A 23,280-nucleotide genomic window follows, 5' to 3' on the forward strand; every position below is an offset into this window, starting at 1 on the left:
ACAAAGAAGCTATCACTCAACTGTGTAGTGTTCGTTTCTTTGAAAAAAGCAGTAAGTACTCAAGTTTACTATCTGTCTGAAAGATTTTGCAGGCTCATTGTTAATCTTACTAACACACATGATTTTTTAAATTTAGGTTGTGAAGTCACAATGTAACAAATGTTTCCGTAAAGAATACTAGCAGAAAATCCACACAGGACAACATAAAACAAGAAGAAGGCTCTATACAACAGATACCTTAATTGAAATTTAAAAATAAAGAAAATTATCTCCCCGTCCTATTTAAGTCTCAGGTCATGTCAAATGCATACCTTCTTTGTTAATTGCTTCAATCTTGGCAGGGTAATAGCGACAGTCTGTCCAACGAGCCAGAACTTCTTCTCCAGCTTTAAAATCCTAGTCAAACAACTTTTAAGATCAATTTCATATATAATAACCATTTAATTAACAAAAACAGGCAGCTAAATTTGACACGATCCTTTTAAAATGTCTTAATATATCTAGAAAAGCCTCATGGGAAAACCTTCCTACTTACAAAGAATTCTTCCTCATCCTTTAGGCCTTCTTTTCTTAGCGCAGGTCTTTCAAGGGGTCGCAACCTGTTGCTGTCCCAGTAAATCCACTCATCATAACGATGACTCCAACGCTCAAAATGAACTAACATTTTCCCTTCTTCATAATCAATTTTTTCAATTCGTGATGGATACCTCAAAAATAAAAAAGTTTCATTTCAAGAGTAATTCTTACATCAAGAATAAAGTTCTAAACAGAGTTTAAATAGGTACAACTTGAAAATATGAGGGAAAAAAGGCTAGTATACTACTAAACTACTGAACCCACAAAATATGTATCACTATTATCATTTTTAAATGATTTCTCTGAAAAGCTGAGAAAACAAACTTTCTAATACACCCCAAATGCAAAACATAAAAGCGCTGTACTGTATAAGAACCTAATGTGCTGACGTGGGTCAAGTGGTAAATACATCCCTACTTTTTTTGATTCAGTAATTCCAGTTCTGAAGCTATATAAACAATGTACCATTTACAGTAAGAAAATGGAAATAAAAGAAAATATGGCTGGAAATGCTGAAGACTTTCCATAATTACACAAGCAGTGGCTTATTTGACAGAATGGAGTACCAATCTTCAAATGTCACATTTCACATTGACAAAGTAAAAAACTAAATGAAGATTATACTTAGCATTGTATATGTATATCATGTTTAAAAACGATTTCGACATGTACAGTTGCTTCTTTTTGTGTGTATGTTCCTTTCTGTGTGTGCACACCTATGTATGCCCTTCAAAGGCCATCCACCTTGTTTTTCTCACCTGCAGCTTGTTAGATAAGCTAGACTGGCTGGACACCTGCCTATGTCAGCCTCTCCAGAGCTGAGGTCAGTTGTTGCACAGGTTTTAGTGGAAGAACTCAAGACTTCATAATTTCAACTGACTTTTATCACTAGAATATACATCTACTTGCATTTGGTGTCAGCACATATTTTATTTTCCTATATTCTATAATAAGAATAGATGCCAGGAAGGAAGAGTCCAAGACTGTATACTTAAAAATCTTTGGTTGTTTTTCTTCACAGGTAGATTATCGTAGGATCAATTTCAAAGTTAAAAAAAAAAATTCACTTAATTAGTCCTAACATACATTAAAGTGTCCACTCAGCTATTTAATCTCCATACATGACAGTTGATTCAGCTGTGATAGTTTATCTCATGTTTTTTCAATTTTAAAAATAAATTCAATACTTTGTTAACATAAAGCCATCATATAACTTTGAGGTTATCACTTATTGTATAGGTCAGTCGTGTAGTTTAAACACAGTGAGCTTCCCTAACATGGTTTCTTAGCTTTGTAGCATGATACTGAGCTGTTACACGATCCCTTACATACACCATGCTCCTTCACCCACCCAGTCACACCTCTCAATGCTCTCCTTCTGGCCCAGCGTAACCTGACCTTCCTGTCCTTTTTATTCTCATTGTTCAACATGCAATGCTCACATCTGACTTCCTAGACTCTCTTTTCTGTTGCCTCTACAGGATTCCATACATTAAGAGCCTCTCTAGTTAGGCTACAAAACTAAGTTCCAGTAGTGTTCTTATCAGCAGAGGCATTTATGTGTCCCAAAAGTTTCCACCATCCAATAAGCTGGGGAAATACTAGATCATAAAATTAAATTACTTCTTGCAAACTTCTTGCTGCTGTCAGCAAATGGAGATAAAGCACCTGACTTGACCAAACAGGAAAGATGTAGGCTGTTTTATCTCAAAATGTTTAACAAATCTAGAGACAATGCACAGCTAAGGATCACGATGCTAGAATATTGTTCTAGCCTATGAGCTCTGAGTGGAATTAAGACTTGTCCTTTATCAAAGCCCCAGCATCTGGTGTAGCCATAACACACAAAAGCCATAACACACAAAAGCAGTTTTTATCAGGAATGTCAAGTGATAGAAAACAGTCTTCACATTTCCTAAGAATTATGGGGGCTGTTGGCTGACTCTAACCTTAGTCTTCAAGGAGAAGTGGATATGGAAACATTGTTACAGAAAAACATCAAGCCCAGAAAACTGAGAAAAACATACTTTTGGGCAGACATGAATACCCAGCCATCTTTTGTAGTCTTACCCTTGTTTTGTTGCTCTCATTTTTAAACATGGAATTATCAAGCTGGACGTGGTGGCAGGACGTGATGAACGCACACCTTCAGAGGCAGGTGGATCCCAAGTGAGGCCAATCTGGTCTCACAGTGAGTTACAGGACAGCCAGGGATAGATACACTGAGATACCCTATCTTGAAACAGCAAACAAAATATTACATATCCAAAATAAAAAATTGTCCCAGCATACAGGGAAACTCTCAAGAGTCCTATATTTTTAACATTACTAGCCATTGAAGCACTATGAAGAGATCTTTCTGTTAATTACAAAAAACAAACAAAAAAACCTGAAAATCTCTCTCAAAGCATAAGAGCTTCTAACTTCACTTATCACATCACTCAAATTTTAAGCAAAATCCAAGGGCTTTGCTCTCTAGGTTCCTTCAAATTCCAAATGTATGGAACATTATATATTTAAAACATTCTTCAAAGTGAGAAGACACCACAGTAACAGAGGCACATATATTTCTATTTTCATAACATGATTCAATTCAGTTAAAAAAAAAAGCAGAATCTGAATGAATTTAAATAATATAAATGTAGACTGTTATTTTTAAACAACTTATGGTTTTCCTAAAATATTTTAAATTCTTTTGGCTGAAAGGATGCCTGAAGCAACAGCCTGCACAAAATACATCTTGGGGAACTTCTTCAGGGTAAGTTACAGCATATCAGAGTCTCTACATAAATGCCTAGAGAATGATATGCATACCTATGCTACTGCCAAGAACTAAATCAATGCAAATGCACAGGATTATAATCTATTTTATTTTTCACAAGTTTTACCAGTCAAATTTTAAAGGTTAAAGGTGTCAGAAATATTATCAAGAACGTCCAACATATACTTGAATGTAAAACTGGATGATTATTTAGTTCAGTGGCAGAGGGCCTGCCAATAAGAACAAGGCCTCAGCTCTGGTCAGCAGTACTAGGGACAGGCGTGGGCATGTGTGGGGAAATGCAACAAAGGAGTGAGGAGGCAGGGACTGCTGGTGGATTAACACATAAGTTAAGCTCAAGTCCATTACCATTCATCACTGAGCTCAGTTTGGAGCTGTCCTGTGTGTCACACTCAAGAGTCCCTGCTTGCTCAAAGTTGGCGGTTCTTTATAAATGCTGCGTCTTGGTTGCTGTTCATGTTATAGATATCATAATCTGCCCTCACAGACAAGGACTAAAAACTATACATAGTACAGACATTTCTCAGAGCACAGGCTGATAAAAAAGCCACTGCTCCATGTCAGCAGAAGTGTAGTTAGTCTGGGCTAAGACTGTATCTGAGTGGTTATAACAAAAAAAAAAAAAAAAAAAAAAAAAAAAAAAAAAAAAAAACCTTCTAAGTGAATAGAACACTTTATTTCACATGCTTAATTAATTCTGAGAACAACTGGAAGTTCACTGAAGGTTCCGAGGAAATACTGTCCATTTGAACTTGGTGGGACATTTGAAGAATTAAGACTCTGAGTACAAATGCAATGGATACAGAGGGTAGAGTTACTTAAAAATGTTCATTATTAAAAATGTTATGACTCTGAGTAAAACTATAGAAAATGAGGTCATGGAGGAAAGCAAGGTGTGTCATCTTTTCTGACGGCCACAGCAGTATTCCACTTGGCCAGCCTACATAATAGATGGTACAGTGAATAACGGGGAGCAGAGATCATTAAACTGGACTTAGTCTGTTTCAAACTTAAAGGGCTTTGAAATAGCAAGCAAATGAAATGACCCTTTGATCTCCAGAGCACAGGCTTCTATTTAATTTGGCCTTGGGTTACACCTTAGGAAGGAAAAGGCATACTAAGATTTTGCAACACAAGCTCAATTCCACACATGGCAATTCACATACAGTTCTATAATGCACAGTACTTCCTCTGTTCCAGCAGATGAGCCGTACTAATAATGTATGTTTTGATACACACCACAAAAAATGAGCAAATATATTCACAAATGCCTCTTTAAAGCATGTATTATTTTCATATACTAGTTATGCTTTACTATAATTGACTGTGAATCGAACATGAGATTTTCCTTCCTGAATTTGGAAGATGTGGTGCTAATGTTTTGTTGTTTCTCTCACTTTTAAAGGCTGAATCACAGAAGCAGTTACAGTAAAGAACAGTGATCAGGCTCAGTCCCAGACATTTATGAATGATTCAGGAAAATAGGACTTCAGAATCCATAGTGTCAGGTAGGATGCCACAATGACTAGAGACTTAAGAATTGCGATAGCTGCCAGCCTCATCTCAAGATTTAACAGAAAGAAATGAAGAGAAAGTCACCTAACCATAAGGGTGACTCCTCAATGCCAAAACCCTGTATAAAGCTCTTTGGCCCCTTATCGACTGCTGCTGAGAAATAAAGTGTTCACTATCTACCTTCCCCGCAAGAACCCCACCTCACAAGGGAGATGGCACAAACACACAAGGGTCTGGCCTACTGGGGTTGCCTGACTTAGAGAAACAGACGTTGCCTGCATTGTTCTGGATTAACTTGGCTTTTCTACGTCATATATTCTGGGTGCCTGCAAACAATAGTCTACTCAATCTAAAATGAATTATAAGCATGTGAACTGATATCAATAAAAAGTAACAAAAAAAAATTACTGAGAATCTGGCTTGAAAACACTTTTTGCTAATTTTAATTAACTTTTAGGATTGGTATTTGAGCCTTTCCAGGTCTAAGTTCTGTAACAGTAAGTTAAACCACAGCCCTGGCTACAAACACAGAAACACGGCTGGCAAACATAAAAACTACTTTTACCTTGTGGGAACTCTGAAATTTCACTGCCCTATCTAAATACTGTAATTTCAGCACTCTAACTTATGTTTCTAACCTGTGTAAGATTTGTTTATTTAGAACTGTAACTGGTGCTTCTAATGTATAACATTGTTCAAAGAGTAACGGTACCTATAGATTCTAGACTAGATCTATAATTCAGTAAGAACCAGACATTGGCTAAAGACATTAGCCCAAGTTAGCTGCTCCTGAGCAGCACCACTTCCCAAGTGCATTAACTCCACAGTGTTGGGAGAACAGGAGATCACAAGCAGTCTAAGAAGGGAGTCACCACCGCTAGTCAATACCCATCCTGGCTCACACTGCTTATTTATTGTTGTCTTATATTTGCTACATATGTATTTGCTATGTGTATGTATATATGTGTCACTAAATTTGCTCACTTTATTATTGTCTTAACTGAGCCACTAAGTCAGTTAGAGCAAAATGCTGTGTCTGGTGTAGATGTAAGTAACTTTTCTTCAAAGACAGGTACTCTTCAGTTGAGTTAGATTTTTAAAGGGATGGCCACAAACATATACCTTCTGTAAGGCATGACAATCTACTACCATCACTGTGTATTTATTATCCTTAGAGAGTAGAAGCATATAATGCCATAAATATCATCTGATGAATTGATATTTAAGATCACTTTAGAATAGCAGTAAAACAAGCATTATCTATATTTAAGGAATTCATTCTGATTTATCATCTAATTTGCTACATCTTGATATATTTTTAATCTATGATGATAGAGTCAACTGTAGGAAAATGACTTGTGAATCTTTTACACACAAACCAAAGGACAGCGCTGACAACTATTTTTAGGTTACTAGATATAACCAGAACATACTTACAAAAAATTTGAAATGTCATGCAAACAAAATGGCAAAGGTACTTTAAAAAATATATCAGTAAGTTTTCAAGTTCTGTTTTTTAAATAAGTTATTTTGTTATTGTTGATAATAAAGTTTGTAATTTTTATAATTTAGGAATTAACAGTTCTTTATTCATTTCAGTAATGGAGAATTAAAACCAGGGCAAAATAAGAACCAGTAACGACACAGATTATATAACAAACACAAAGATTATTTTAAAGAGAATATTAGGATGTGTTGAAAAAATAGGTAAGTTTTAACAGACAGCAATAAAGAAACCTGAAATAAAAATTAAGAATAATTTCAATGTTATGAGACTCCAGGAGGTAAGGACTGGCAATCTAAAGCACTTACATACATAAAAATTTCATTTGTATCATGTGTCTATACTAAAATTATCTAGTATCTCCTAGTACTAAAAGTACTAGGAGAGACAGAAGCAGAGGTAGAACTGCCCTACGTATGACTATCAGGATGAATCATTAGTTGCCAAATAAAAAATCAAGGTAAATACAACAAGTGCAATATTCTTGTAACCTAATGTTTTTATATTGTTCACTTCCTGGAAGCACTTTCAGTTTCTATTATGCTTTATCATTTTCAAAATTCCACCACCTATTTACCCCGACTACACTGGAAATGAAGATGCAACAATGTTACCATGCTAGATGTTAAAAAGAAAAAGTTACTGCTAGCCCACACAGTTTTTCACGTTTTAACACAATAATGAAAACAAAGGCCTTATTTCAAACTTGGTATTACAAAATGACCTAAAACTACGAATTCCAGAAGTTCTCATCAGTGACCCACTTGCTCCTATGGCGCCTGCCAGTACATTTTCCTTCCGCTAGCTTCCTAGTTTGGTGCCCCCTCACACTGCAAGCACCGGACGACAAAGGCATGCGCCTCCTTCCCACCATTACTGAACCATGCTCTTCCTTTCAGCGGCACTGGACTCAAATGCATATACTTTGAACAATTTGTTTGGGTTTTAGAACCAGACTTTTAAAAGTTGTGCCAGCAAAATCCAGAATTCTAGGTTGCAGCTGTCTAACACTTAGCATCTAGAATATTTCTAATACTCAGGCTTTCCACTGATCCCTTGTCCCACTTGATGCTACCTCCTTTGATGTCAATGTCCATCATGCACCCGTACCATGTAAAAGAAGCCATGCTAGGTCATCATATCATGTAGTGTGTTCTGGCACCCTCAAAGGATACTTTATGTGAGGCACCGCTTTCCCACTATTTGTCTGGTTTTGAGACTGGGTCTTACTATGCAGACAATGTTCACCAGACCTCAAAATGTCCCAGCCTCCTGAGTGTTGGGAGTGTATCTACATCACCACACCAAACTCTTGCTACTTTTCAAACAAAATGCGGTCACTGGCACTCTCAAATATTCAATAACTTGTTGAAGTTACACAGGTAATGAATGATAGATCCCTGGACTCGGGATTTTTAGTCCATGAAAATCATTTATCTAATCACTGGTAGACATAGCATTAAGCACTAGACTGTTAACTCTTAGCATTACAATGGTTCAAATCCAGTAGGTTTTTACCAGTTAAGGACAGAAATTAAAATAATTTACTTCTTCTTGAAAACAATCTGCTTATACAAACATGTTTGAAATTTGTTTCTGTTAGCCCAAAGAATAATAGTTATTATCATTTACAAAATAAATACCCATTGTGCATAAAATGATATGCCAACAATGATAACATTTAGGAAGAATGCTGAAGGGATATGTAAATAATGGCTGCAATTACTCCATGTATCAAACACTTTTAGTTTGGGTAATCGTTGCTACTCTATGAACACACACACACACACACACACACACACACACAGAGAGAGAGGAGAGCACCTCACATTCCACCTTCATGTTTTTATAAATTGAAGAAGCCATGAAACAAAATGATAAATTTGAAGATTTGCTTCTAAGCTAAGCCAAAATCAGGAAGTTCTTTTTGACAGGCAGACCTGAAATTCACTTGCCTTGCCTGAAACTGTAATTCTCAGAACAAGGGCACCAGAGGGCCCTTGTGAATACCATGTGCATACGCCACTAGAGAACTCAGGAACAGTGCTGACCTGGGCACATTTAGCCAACAGGCTACATGCTCTCTGAAATCTACGTGACGTAGTAGAGTGTACTGGTGACCTGACTATACCTGGAGGTGAAAAGTTTCTATCATCCAAATGTTTCAGATTTCTAAACTTTGGTTACAAATTCTATTAGCCTTTCTCTACATTTGTGAATACCATTTTTTCTTCTAAGTGACTGGCAGTTTTGAAAATCAACTTATAAATTCTTGATGCCTGCTTTATTTCTGTCTCAGATCTGTGACAGGTCCATCTATAAGATAAAATTACCTGTCAACACAGAGAAGGTGGAAACAGATAAAAGACAGTGAGGGAAAACTACAGTGGACACCTCCCATTAGAAGGCCACCAAATCAGAGACGCAAAGCTTGTGACAAAAAAGCGCCTACAACACTTTTCGGGATTCTAAATAAATTTACCCAATAAGTCTTTCTTCTTTTCAAAGAAAAGCGGTTTAAAACAAAACAAGAAACCAGACGTGTAAACCAGAACCTGGATTTAAAACACATCAGCACACTGAGCCCATGGGGTAAAGAACAAGGATGGGGAGCAGGTACATTCTTAACTGAGCCTACACTCCCCTATTCTGAAACCTGCCTCTTTGTCAGGAGGGTCTCATCATTAGCATCTTAAACACAGCAGGCACAGCCCTAGTTTGTGGAAGTTTAAATTAAATATCATAATTTAACACAAAGTTCTTACCATTTCAATTTGAGTTCTCTGAAGAAGAATAGAGCCCTTAAACTGTAGTCCACTTATTTTTTTTTCTTTTTGATGTATTTATGGACCTAATATATGATTCAATTATTTTGGTATCATACATGCAACTACATGTTTTTTTGTTTGTTTTTTCTGAGTCTACAGCAGTCATCAGGCTTTCAATGGCAGTGACTCAAAGTAATTATATTTCAAGTATTAAAAAAAAAAAAAAAACCTTTTGCAATTCTAAACACAAAAGGACAAAACCTTTATTGACATCTTCTAAAGAATCTCTCTCTTTACTTTTATATTTTTGGTTGTGAGCCTAGCTTTTAAAGGCTGAGCCACCCTTCAGCCCTCTGTCTTTACTTTTAAAATGACTAATTTTCCGGGGCATTCTTCTGCCCTCAATGTAGATTATACACCTCTTACGTTCCTCTGGAAAGCCACCAATTTAAAGTGAACTTTTTATTCAGAAAGTGCGCACTTATTTCCAATTAGAAGGTATGTCACTATTACGATCTTAACTTCTTGAATTTTCTCAAGTATTGAAATTCTGATGCTGAACAACTTAAACATTCACGTTTGCAAATGTTCCATATAGTTCAAACCCTCCAAATGCCTGGGAGTAGCATGTGCCATCTCAAACTGTTCTAGCAAACTCTCATACTTGGAGAGGTCTCCACACGTTTTAATCTGTTACTTTCCTTTTCTTTAGATCTAGAAGAGAACTGATAGAAATATTCCACAAGTCAGAAGAGCAGAGCTCGTCTGAATACTTTAAGTTGACTGTCTTTCAAATCTCGTTTAGACTAACAGCATATCACTCCATCTGCTGTGTTCTCATAAATAAATCACTAACTGCAGAATTACAACCTAACCAAACAGCAGCAGTTGAACTGTTAAACCAGCATCATTTCTTACCACTTATATTCCACGTGGTCAGGTGTTAATATGTGTACAGGTGCTCTGCAATCTACAAGTCTACGGGGATAGGAAGGTGTGATAAGCTTAAGCAGACTATGCTCTCACAGCCCACTGAAATGCCATCTTTTTCCTGTGAGTCTAGCTCTCTCTCATGACAACACTAAAGTCTATTAAAAGCCTGGACACTCAAGTCTTCAGATCCCCAGAGGCTTATTTTCCAGCTCCTCCTCTCCCCTTTACATTTATGCCAGTGTTTCAGTGTGAAATTGTAGAATTCAAAGCAAGTTTAGATATATTTTTACTTGATCCTAAAAGTATTGTATAGATAATAGCCAGTGGATCTGTTAAATCAGGATTCCCCCATACTTACCAGATAAATAAGTAACTTCATAAATTAAAAACCATCCACTTAGAGTCTTTGATATAACTTTATTATCAATATTCTCTTTCTCCAAATATATTCCTATACCAAAATACTTGTTTTGGTATTCTTATGTTGTCTTCCAGAGAGAAAACTCAAAGTCAAGGTGTGAGCAGACATAGGTAATAGTGGAATATCATGGAAAAATTAAATTTAAAGTAGCTGCTTACATTAGCTAATCTAACACATTAAAGTCCTTACACGTTGTTCAGAAAATAAGTTAAAAGGAAATATTTTAAATAAGATGACAAAATATTTAAAAACTAAAATTGTAAGTTTACTCTGTATAGAAGAGATGTAGATAGCAAAAGCAAATACAGAGTCCAATTCTACAATGACTTCTCAGGGCCTGTATTCACTAGTGCTGACAGAGCTACCTTTATGAACTTTGAGGAGAATGTGGTATTGGTTGCTGAAGCACTATTGATGGTACTCTTTCTAGAAAACAGACTAAGTCTTCCTAGTAAAACCAGATCTTCCTAACCGTAAAAACGGAGCTACAGTTTCTTTCCACTGAATTTAGTATATCCTTTTATTAACAGGACACAACCAAATTTCTTTTCCTTTTTTATACATGAAAAGATTAAATTAACTGGCACATTGAGATTTCCACTATTATCAACTTTTGTGTTTATCTGTTTGGGTGGGTGGCACAGGGGTCTGAACTCAAGATTTTGCATAGGGCAGGCAAGTGCTCTACAACAAAGCTATATTCCCAAACTTGGGTATCGTTACTCTGAGGTAGGCATACTAACCAACCATGCTGACCTTACTAAATTTGCTATCTTCCTACTTTAGCCTCCTAATTTGCCAGAGTGAGCCACCATGTTTTTAATGTAAGTATGGAGGTGGGGTGGCGAGAGAGATGGCCCAGGAGTCAAGAGCGCTTGCTGCTCTTTAGACCTGGGTTGACTTATGGTACCTGGTGGTTCACAGCCATCTTTAACCCTCTTCTGACCTCCGCAGGCACCAAGCAAGCAAAAGACTCACACCGTGTGTGTGTGTGTGTGTGTGTGTGTGTGTGTGTGTGTGTGTGTGTGTGTGTGTGTGAAGGTACTCCCAGAAGTAAGTATCCAATTCCATGGAGCTGGAGTTACAGGTAGTTGCAAGCCTTTCAACATGGGTTGTGGAAACTGAACTTGGATCCTATGAGAAAGTCGCAAGCTCTCTTAACATTGAGCAGTCCTTCTGGCACCTCTAAGACTTCTCTTTAAAAGAAAATATACCAATATGTGATAAACTGGTTCCACAGTATGTGGTTCAGTGTATATCTTGAAAACAAGATTTGTAATTCTGCTCTGCCTGTCCAAATTCTTAACAGTTCAAATATATATCAAATATGAACCAATAGTTTTCAAGTGGAACTGAATGTATATAGATGATAAAAGCATTCACTATGCATGAACAAATATCAAAGTTACATTTAGTATATTTTAAACTATTAGCTATTCTAGTCTTCATGAAATTACTCAAGTTTTTGAAAACCGAGCTATTCTTATTTGATACTAAAGGAAATATATGAAGACTTTATGTGAAATACTGAATGGTCTTTTACAAGTAGGATGGCATACATACATACATACTATTATATACGAATAATTGTTTAATTATATAACCTGTTTAAAAAAACCAATAAGCTTCATATAACTTTTGTGCAACAGAGAAATTTAAGTAGATTTCAGCACTTCAGCAGCTGTCCTGTGGTAAGCCACTTGATATTAATTTAAGGTTGACCTATCTCTATTTCCTGATACTGACTAAGAAAGAAGCAAACCTCACTCTTAAGTATTAGAATTGCCCAAATGTGTGTGCATGATGTGTATGTCTGAAAGGCTTTCTTGAGGAGCCACATCAAGAACAGTGTTTATATAAATGAGTTTATAAAAGTTAAACTCAAGACAAATTTCAGTGTTGGCCAACGTGTGTCAATGAGACTATTGTCCCTGAGCTTACTATAAAGACGGCAGACATTACCCTGGTTAGCACGAGCCTCTTGAGAAGCTACACCTCTGACCTGTTTTCAGGGATGCTACTCTGAAACACAGAACAATGAACAAGGATTTCTCTAAAAATATTTTTTAAGTTTAATTACAGAATCAAAATTTAACAGCCACTGAATCAGACAACATTTCCCCATCAAAAGTAAACTTCTTATACAATAAAGGCCAAAATTATGTTTGTGTCCCTAAACACTACTGCGTGAACTAATAAACTATGTGTTTCTTCAAAGCTAGGAGCTAGCTCAGTGGCACTTTGTGGACTGAGAGGCCTATGAGAATATATGAATATGAAATATTCATAAAAGCAGTAACAAACAATGTCAAGTTTCACATGAAAACAGGATTCTTTCTACACTCATATCTCACAAAGGTTCAGAAGTGTGCCTCTGCAGTAAACCAATGCTGGCTAAACCACAACCAAGAACGCCAATTCTGTACGAACTGGCATCTTCTGCTGCATTGTGTAAAGGAGCTACTTTGTAACTGAGAGTATTTCACCACTGTCACCAACATATCCTTGATGACATTTGCAAAAATCCAGAGAATGTTTCTTAGTCACCCTTGCTATGATGAAGCCTATTTCTCAGGTGCTTCCTGAGTTCAAAGAAACACTATATACTCTATCTGTCTGGTAAGGACCAGGCCCCTTACAAGAACTAGCAACAGAGTAGCTGGGGTAAGAGGCAAAATAACTGTCACTCAGCCTCAAAGCGGAATTTCTAATTGTCCTAAAGAAGAGCCCAAAATGAGGCCATTAAGCTAGGTGATAAAGACATGCTGAGGTCTAAGGCTAGATGTTAGCAGACAAAAGTCGAGGACTAGTCTCAAGTCAATACTACAACTAAACAAGAGTCCTCTCTACCATTGCCAATTTGTTAAGTTGGCTGAAGGCAAATAGATCCTAAGCAAATGTACTGGTGTCCATCATGGCTTTAATGGAGATGCAGTGAGAGAAAATGGCAGTGTGCAGTGAAGAAGGTCCTGAATTAGCTAAGCTACCAGGCCCTTCTCCAAACAAAGGAGTGTGGGGCAGAGGGGGCAAAGGTAGCACCGGTGCCAGGCATATACCGTCAAGCGCTTCTCTCAACGGCCCATGACAGCCAACAGGGCATCTGCCTAAGGCAGGGTGATGAGCCACTAGTAAGGATGAGCAACTTATTCCTTATTCCTCTGTGGGCCAGTGACCACCTGTCACAGATGCCCCAAAGGAGAGGAAACGTGCAGTTCTGGGAGTGTGCCTTTCGAGAACATGCCTTGAGGGTCTGCTCTTTAAGGAAGAAAGAGCTTAGATGTGATTTGGGTTTTTGGTGGGATAATGAAGGATGGACATGGACACTATCAAAACAAGAGTCCTAACCACTGACATTATCTGATAAACTGCAAGCAAACAGACACATCAAGGTCTTTATCAAAAGCCAGGAAGCTGGTCGTGTGAATTAGCCCTCCTCTCCCTCCCTTCACATAGCTGTTAGTTACTCAAAGGTACCGTATTCTCTGTTTGCCCCTCAGACAAACCTCACATGTCTAAGGTGCTGTGGCAAACAATCTGCGCCGTTTGTAAAGGCTAACCCTAAGTACAGTGTGCACAGACACTCAAGGGACAGCTACACTGGTGTGACTGACAGGTGCTTAAGACAGCCAGTGGCTTACTGAGGCTACAGGTCTGGTGATTTTCGTCAGAGTTCTGTATTTTCCATACCATTTCTGTAAGTAGTCCAGTGCCTCCAAACGAGCACCAATCTCAAAAGTGATTCCAGGACGATTTGGGGGCTTTTTACTCATCTTGAGATCCTATTCTTCAGTAGTTTCTTTCCACTACCTCAAGAGGAGAAAAGAAAGTTAGATTCTATGCATGAAATGCACAGGGAATATGGCTTACAGGAACAGACAGAACTTAAGTAACGTTCAAAGTAATACATGGGGAGCTACAATGCTTCACAGTTTTTTTTATTATTATTATTATTTTATCTAAATAGGGAGTTACCAATACCTGTAGGTAGCATGCAACATGAAGGAAACCTTAGTAAAGTAAATCGAACACAGAAAGGAAAACTAGCTAAAAAAGAAGGGACAAGCCATTATGACTTACGAATGGCTAAAATGCCTTGCACCTTAACTCAAACATACCCAAGAAAGTTCTACCCAAGGAAGGTTGAAAATACTGTTTTTAAAAATGAAGACAATCCTATTTACTGAAATCCTTGAGGGAAGTAACTTATAGGTTTTTCACTTAACTTCCAGAAATCTTTTAGTATGTCTAATGTATAACCATACATAAAACACTAAAAGCATGGACAATGTGGGTGGGAGACATGCTCTACGCCACCAAGGGTCTTAGCCAATCTCCCTGTAAGATCAGGGCACACTATTGCAAAAGACCTCTGCAGAGGATGTTTTTCTTAAGACTTCACATTTAATAATCAACAATGCCGGATTCTGAGAGTACAGTTTCTATCACTAACTCAATATAGTGCCCACAATCACAATAAAAAGTTTCTCATAAGAAAAAACAAAAACCAAAAACAAAACTGCAGAGGATTTCTCTGTAGATCATTCGCAGGTCAAGTATTTACTATTCTTTAAGCCACACTTGCCTCCTGGAACACTTGAGGCCTTTTTCACTACTAAGTTTTTGAGGAAAATGAATACATTCTCAGAGTGTCAGTTCTGGAATAAAATATAATTAATATGCTAAGTCTCATCAAAATTCAATTGGCAATTAGGAAATATATAGCTTTTATTGTTGGAGGAAGATGGTTAAAACATGTTTTACATTACTACTGACTAGACTCCCTCCAGCCTAAAAAATATAAAACACAAAAACAAAAACCTGTAAAAAAAAAAAAAATAAATCTAACACAACTGAAATTATTTTTTTATATTGGTTTGGTTACTGTTTAAAACAGGCAAAAATTGATGGTAAACAAATGTGCCTTCCCTTTTTTTTCTTTTAATATCTACAAAGTAAGGGAAGAGAGAAATAGCATCAATGCTTGACACACACACAAAAATATGGGTTGATCAGGTTTATAAGCTCGTAGCTAAGGGACTGTAGACTATTCTGGCATGACATCTGTGAAGTTAAGATTGTTTGCCGGGTGCGCTGGGTGTAATGGGAACAAACATAAATATTTCAAATTAGAAATCTTGTAAGTGTGCAACATACAAGGCTGTTACTTAAATGTCCAGTGATCGAATCCAAAGAGGCAACTTGCCAGTTATGCTAACAATTCCTAAGATCAAACTTCAAGCCTTGTAAATCTCATCCCCCAAGTGACTCTCAGGAATGAGGCATCTCAAAAGGCACGGGGTGATTTCTAGTCTCTTGTGGGGGACATGGGGGTGAAGGAAGTATCTGAATTAGCAGCTCTAACAAAAGACATACTACTGGAAAGATCCTTAAATCGAGAGAGGGAGAGAGGGAGAAAGAGCGATCGCAGGGTAGGGCAAACAGAAAGGAACGAAAAGAGGGGAAAGCGGCTTAAATAAATAAATAAACAAATAAATAAAAAGAACTGCAGTGAAGTTAGCGGAGGTGACAGCGAGAGGAAAGAGACAGAAACACAGAGCTGGGAGGCAAAGACCGCGAAGCTAAGCAGAGGTTGGGGGCACGGGACGAGGCGGGCCCATGCGGGCAAGGGTGGCGGCAAGGGGAGCCAGGAAAGGCCGCTCGCGGCGCGGCTGGCCGGGCGCCCGGAGCCGGGAGCCGGGAGCCGGGAGCCGGGAGCCGGGAGGGAGCCGCAGGTTGACAGGCAGCCCACTACCCGGCAGGGGAAGGAAGGCGGGGGATCGCGGCGGCGCGCAGGCAGACAATAGGGCCGGCGGGTGGCAGGGAGCCGGGCGCCGGTGCGGCCCGGGGACCCGGCAGCCTCCAGGCGCCGCCGCCGCCTCTTACCGACTCGGCCTCCTCTCCGCACAGCAACCGGGCCGTCCGGGGCCGAGCCGGGGCGCGTCAAGGCGGCCAGCGCGGGCCTCGTCCGCGTCTGCCCGGGCAGCGGCCGGGGAGGGAGCAGGAGCCGGGCGAGCCGGGCCCGCGGCGCCGCGTCGGCCCGAGGAAACGCGGGAGGGAGCCGGGTCCGAGCCCTTAAGCCCGCTCGGGGGCCGCTGCCATCGCAGCCGCCGCCGCCTCCGCCGCCTCCGCCTCCGCCGCCGCCACAGCCGCCGCCGCCGCCGCCGGCCAGCCCTGACGCGACGCCGGCCGCGGACGTCACAGCCCGCGACGCGCCGGAAGCGGGCTGGGCTTTGTGACGTACGCGCGAGGGCCGGGCTCGCGCGGCGCAGCCGATTGGAGGGCGGCTCGGGCTCTGGGGGCGGGGCTTCGGCTGGGCTCCCCGTGCGCCGGGAAGGGACTGGTGCTCCCCGGTGCCCTTAGCACCGGGCAGAGGAGGAAGGGGCCCCCGCCCCACGCCACCCCGTGATTGCTGCTGGCTTCCGACTGATCCCCGTAGCTGACACATTGGGCAGACATGAATGCACCACACACGCCCGTCACTCCATGTCTGTTTCAGCCCCGCATTAACGACAGGCAAAATTGCAAAACGCAGAGAAGTGTCTGCTTGGATGAATACTTTGTCACTGACACAAGTATACTAAAGGAATAGCAGGCGTTCCTAAGAAGTGGGGCGCAGCCATAGAGCCTGTGACGACCATGATGTGTGACTTCCCTACGTCTTCACAGCTAACGATAGACACAGGGCCATGTTTACTGGATAACTAACATGCCCCGGAGTCCGTAGTGAGCACAGGAGTCCCTGTCCCAGCTTTGAGAAAACTTAAAAAGTGGTCACAGACAAAATACCACTGAGAGGAAACGTCTATTTTTTTTCTCTCTCTCTCCACTCTGTCATTCTGCCTCCCACGTTTTTAAAGTGCATCACTGCATACAAATGGCACTTATATTTATCTTGCTTCATCGTGTACAGAGAAAATAGATAAGTAACTCTAAGTTTCGATGATAGTGAGATTTTTTTGTAAATTAAGCAAACATTCATGTTTAACTTTTTATTCAAAAGACATTCATTCAAAGATATGCTTCTAGTAGCAGCTGAGCTTGCTGATGCTACAAACACTGTAAATAAAACAGTTGTTAATGATATTTATCATCCTGCTTTTCTTTTCATTGTCTGATAATTTCCTCCGTAGTTGTCATTAGTCCAATGCACTAAATATTTCTATGGTTTGCAGAGTTATACTTTACACTTTTCTTAGTAATATACCTGACCATTTAATTTGCTATAAAATTAATTACAAGTAAGATTTATCACAGGGAATGCATGATGCCAGTTCAACAAATTTCCTGTGCCTATAATTGTGGCTTACAATGTTTGCAACAATTGGTGTCCTTGATACATCAGGATGAGCATGGGAGTTATATATCATCTACAACAATCGTGTAATTGTAAGCAATACTTAATTTAAACAATGAAATGTACAATGTTGAGAAGTAAAAGGTATATATGTATAAATCAGGATCATTTGTTACAAAAATCTAACCTTCCAAAACATAAGAAATCTTGGAGTAAGACTCAACCTCTCACTAAATGGGATGACAATAATATAATTTAGTGAGCTTAGTCTTCCTTGTGGCAAAACGTCTGGCTCTAAATGCCAGTTAAACCAGATTGCTTTACGAATGTGTACATAAAGAGAGTAGCAGTGTCCAAAAGTAAGGAAAACTTTTGACATCACTTCAATAACCGTACCACTAAACAAGTTTCTGACTTTCAAGATACACTTAAATCTTCCTAAAGTCTGGAAGAAACCCTACTGATCTATAAGTGTTTGTTTGTGTGTGTGTGTGTGTGTGTGTGTGTGTGTGTGTGTGTGTGTGTTCTTTGTTGAGTGTCTACCAACCCAATTCCCCAAAAGAATTGTGATTCTTCTATTTCAACTAGAACATAAACACAGAGCCCCTCCAATAACACAGATTAGAATGAAAACAGGAATGACCTCTGACTTACACACAGGCAAGAAAACCTTAGCTAACTCAGTGGGCAACACAGAAAAAGGAGATGTGAAAGTAGAATGGAGACTTGCTGAGAAGAGGGAGGGGGCAAGGAGGGGGACGGGGTGTGAAAATAACTAAAATTTATAAGTGTATGAAACTGTCAAAAAATAGAAAGTGGCTTTTTAAAATGGGACTGAGGTCTAATTTATGTTAGTGGCTTGAGCAATGTGTGGTCCTGTGGAGTTAGCCCCCATTCAGATTACATGTTGGAAATGGGAATGTCATATTTAGTTGTCACTTAATTGCAATGGGAAATCTCTACTGCTCAACAAGAAGGCCCCAGATCTGCTAAAAAGCCTAAAATGCACAATGCAGCTCTTTAGCTTCAAGAACTACCCCCAAGTCATGCACGCATGACCTTTGAATGTCCATCCACATACTCATATATATAAATAAATAAAAACACCTGTATGAAATTGTGTGTGCCTAAAACAGAGTCTCATGTGTAAAATCAAAATGAGTTTGGAGGACTTTAAGGGACATCAACTTCCAGAGAATGCAGCCGCTACTTTACAAAGAAAGATTGTGCACTACTTTTTTTCCCCCTGAACATTAACAGGAAGCACAGCTAGGATACTCCTGTATTCATATATATTTGTACCTGTTACAGTCAAGGTGAATAAAACTGAGATTCAAACACTTGAGTACAACACCTGTCTTCTTGTGGATCACCATGGAATATATTATATTGAGCTATTTTATTGTACATTACTTCAACAACTCTTGAGCTTTTTATTGTCATTGTCTTTAGTAGGGGTTTATTGCTATGAAGAGACACCGAAACCCCCAGAAACTCTTATAATGGAAAATGTTTAATTGGGGCTGGCATACAGTACAGAGATTTAGTCCATTATTGTCATGGCAGGAAGCATGACAGCATGCTGGCAGACATGGTACTGGGAAGGTAGCTGAAAGTTTTATATACAAATTGGCGGGCAGAAGGAAGAGTGCCACTGGGCTTGTCTTTGGCTTCTGATACCCCAAAACCCATGCCCAGTCACACACTTCCCCCAACAAGGCTACAACTACCCCAACGAAGCCATACATCCCAATAGTGTGACTCCTTGTGAGTCTATTTGTGACCATTTTCATTCAAACTACTGTAGTCATGTTGACATTTTGGAAGTGTGTTAGAAAACACTTAATTTCAGAGGCGAGTAGTACATAATCTACTCTAAAATGGAGGCATTAAATGTGATAAAACCAACAATAATTTCCCCTGGGTCTAGGAAAGACAGCTCAGTGTTTAAAGCACTTTTCATATAAGTATAAGAACTAGGGTTTGGATCCCCAGAACCCATGTAAATTCTAAGTGGGTGTACAGATGTGTTGGTACTCAGAAGGCAGAGACAGGGATCGCTGGTGCAAGCTGGAACAGTTTTATTGTTAAACCTCCAGGTTCAATTGAGAGACTGTGCCTCAATGAGTAAGGTGGAGAGTTAGCTAGGAAGACTCTGACCATCAACACTGAGCCTCTATAAGCACACGCATACACAATCACTCAGACACTTGCAAATGTTACATACACACACATGGGAGGGGGAGGAGAGAAAGAATAGAGAGAGAAAGAGAGATCTTCACTCATTGCATCTCCTTATGGGCATATAGAGTCTGAATTTATGATCAGGACAGCGCTACAGAGTAGAGAAGACTCTAATAAGAGTATCTCTCCAGCCATGTAAGTGAGCCATGCATCCCTGTCTCCTCTGTCTTCTCTCCTGCTCAGCATACCCTCTTCCAGATGGTGGATGTAAGCCATCAGTCACTCCAACTCCAAATATAGAAAGAAAGACCTTACAGCTGTGTTTGGGCAGAACCAAACAAGCAGTGGGAAAATTATCTTGAAACAACACTTGTTAGGCAGAAATCATTGATCGAAATTCCTTCAGCACTAGAAATGTGAATGTGGAACCATAATACTTGATGGGATATTTAACAATTGCATGTAAGTAACTTACAGCAGGGAAAAGCCATTACTAAATACAAGTTATCCTTGGAAATACAAGACAGGTGTTCTTTTTCTGTTTATCTAATGTTTGTAATTAGCTTCATCAAAGACAAAATGATTCAAGAATTTTTGTTGATAGACTAGTTTAATGGAGAACAACTTCTGCAATAGTCAGCACTGACAACTATCCCCATTCTAAGCTATTTGAAAACAGCACTAATGTAGCTTCCTTCTGCCGAATAAAAGCTCACTTGTCTTCTCTCTGTGGCTATATCTAGTTACCAGCTTGTTCAGAATGTATCTATTACAGACAGAACTCCAAGCTAGCAGCAAACTGGCAGACATTGCTGCAGATGTTACTATATCTTTCTGCTAATAAAGTCCTCCAGTTTTATTGACTATTGAGTATAGTATAAAAGTGGAATATCAGATGACATCATTATATATACACACACATATACAATATATACATATGGCATATATAATATTTGAATGTGTATCATTATATGTGTAACATACATATGCTGTATATAATGTATATTTATTTGTCTATGTGCATATAGTAATTATGTTGTAAAGTAAAGTAAATTGAGTTTCTGCAATTTTTAAGACTTTCTGATTTGACAGATGTAATTTTAAGATATCACATTTCCTACTTCTAAAAGTAGATAGATGATAGGTAGATGATAGAAAATCGATAGATGTGTGAGCAAGCCCGTGTGTGGGTGCATGTGTGTTGTAAGAGAGACAAGGTGTCCCAGTGTGCCAATTGTTCTGAAGCAAGGAATAGCCATAAAATTCATCAAGCAACCCTGGACACTTTTGACACTTGAAGGAAGTGCTAGTTACTAATGATTATTCTAGAACAACAGGTTGACCCCAGAAGACGCAGACAAAGATACAGGATCATGTCATCTACAGCAGGAGAAAGTGCTAAGAGAGGGCATGGGTTCCTTATTCAGAAAAGCATTTGACTTGGGAATCACTCTTGATGCCAAAAACATGGTCCTCTTTGCCATGGTGAGAAAGAAGAAAGGCTCTTTACTTTTGGCTGCTATGGTGACAGACGAGGCTCCTCCTCCTCCTCCTCTTTCTTCTTCTTCTTCATTGGTATTACTTTCACTCACCATATCAACATCTCTCAAGCTTTACTTCGCCCTGCCCAGATGATCTGTCTTAGACTTTCCTGGGTTATTTGCTAAAATACAAATTCCTAGGCTCTAATTTTCATTTGAGTTTGAGGGTGATGTCTTAATAAGCCACACCAAATGAGCCTTATGCGCACAAAGGTATCAATCTGAAGGGCGTGAGGACTCGTTTGTTTCCTTGAGATTAATGGAGAAGTTGGAGACCTGGTTCACTAGTGCTTGCTGAGCAAACATTAGGACCTGAACTCAAATCCCAATCAACTGGAAAATAAAAACAAAAAAACAAAAAACAAAACAAAACAAAAAAATGGAAAAAATCTTGTCTTGGCTGTGTTCAGGCCTTTAACTCCAATGTTGTGTGGCAGAGACAGGAGAGTAACTAGAGGATCTGGCTGTCAGTATATAGCTCAAGATTCAATGGGAGACCCTACACCAGTGGACTAGGTGTAAACTGATAAAACAGAACACCAATCTTCCTATGGCCTACAAGGGGAATACACACACAGTCAGGTGTGTATATACCACACATCTAACACGCAAACATATGGGGGTGGTAATTGAAATAGTCTTAAGCATAAAGAGAACTTATTAAACTGGAGAAATAATATGGAATAATGATATGTCTTCCTTTGTAGTCAGTTTGATTCAAGGATCAAATCATAACATCATTCACTCTGTTTCTGAGATTGGCTTGAGTCTTAGCATCTACATTTTTGTCCCTAACAGCTTAAGCCTTATCACTGAAATATTCTGGAACACAAAGACAAGTCTTAGAAGTCATTCTTTCACTGACCTAAATTAAGTTCAATTCTGAATCAAGAATGGTGGCCATGAGTGTGGTTTGTCCTAATCTGACGGAAGCCCCAATCCCTATCTTTCAGGTAAAAGTAGAAACTGTCTCAAACACTCTCAGCCGAGGGATGGAGTGAGTGGAAACTTTGAAGCAAAACTGGGATGCTTCCTCTGAAAGGAAAATGAGAGCTGGCAACAAAAATAACTAATATTCAGCTCAAATGGTGTAGACTAATTGTAACTCCAAATTACAGTTTACAGCCACCCTTCACAGCTGAGCATATGCTTGCTGGTCTGCAAAATTAGACAAGCAAGCCCAATGAAGGACACGTCCAGGGAGAGACTGGTCTGAGCTGGTTCCAGAGTTCTTGGGTGCTCACTTTCCGAGCCACCCTCTGTAACTTAGAGATACTTTGTTGGTGATTGTTGCAACATCAGGAAGTAGGCGTGAGTAGCAGAACATAGCAGCCTTGAAAATCAACAGCCACCAACACTATCCCTCTCAACAAGTTTATCCTTTTTATTTAATTTACTGAATTTTTAAATTGTGATTTAAAAATCTACTGGACTATTGCTTGGATCAGAAGTAAGTATAAAAGTTCCTTAAGATGAGGCACAAATGATTAGTCTCAGCCATTTGGGTTAGATAATTTTGAATATACAAAATAAATACAAAATTATGAAGCTAGTGAAGTATCTCAGCATTGGAAATTGAAGAATACTTGCATACCCTGGGGTTCCATCCCTCAGCACCCCAAAAATAAATAAGTAGGTAAATTTGGGCAAAGAGTGATAAGGCGGGGTCTCTAGGAGATAGCTGCTGTCCTTGAAACATAAAAGAGCTCAGTCTGATGGCATCTTCAAATACAATAGACAGCCCTGAGGTTTACTAATCATT

The 23,280-nt window shown here is 39.2% G+C and overlaps 1 protein-coding gene across 8 annotated transcripts in view; it reads right to left on the bottom strand.

Moving 5' to 3' along the window:
- The window catches only part of Phf20l1 (PHD finger protein 20 like 1), a 63,570-nt gene extending 46,947 nt beyond the window's left edge, over positions 1–16,623 (bottom strand). For 7 of the 8 annotated variants that reach the window (XM_051202712.1, XM_051202711.1, XM_051202710.1 and 4 more), the window contains exons 1-4: positions 16,383–16,623; positions 14,187–14,306; positions 536–707; positions 312–396 (exon numbers count right to left, since the gene is read on the bottom strand). In XM_051202712.1, coding sequence (XP_051058669.1) covers positions 312–396; positions 536–707; positions 14,187–14,269 — 340 coding nt within the window. In that variant the 5' untranslated portion in view covers positions 14,270–14,306; positions 16,383–16,623. The remainder of the gene's footprint in view (positions 1–311; positions 397–535; positions 708–14,186; positions 14,307–16,382) is intronic. The other variant, XM_051202706.1, reaches the window with a different exon arrangement.
- Positions 16,624–23,280: the final 6,657 nt, after the last annotated feature.

Source organism: Phodopus roborovskii, unplaced genomic scaffold (genome assembly GCF_943737965.1).
Source record: "Phodopus roborovskii unplaced genomic scaffold, PHOROB, whole genome shotgun sequence".
Lineage (NCBI taxonomy): Eukaryota > Metazoa > Chordata > Mammalia > Rodentia > Cricetidae > Phodopus > Phodopus roborovskii.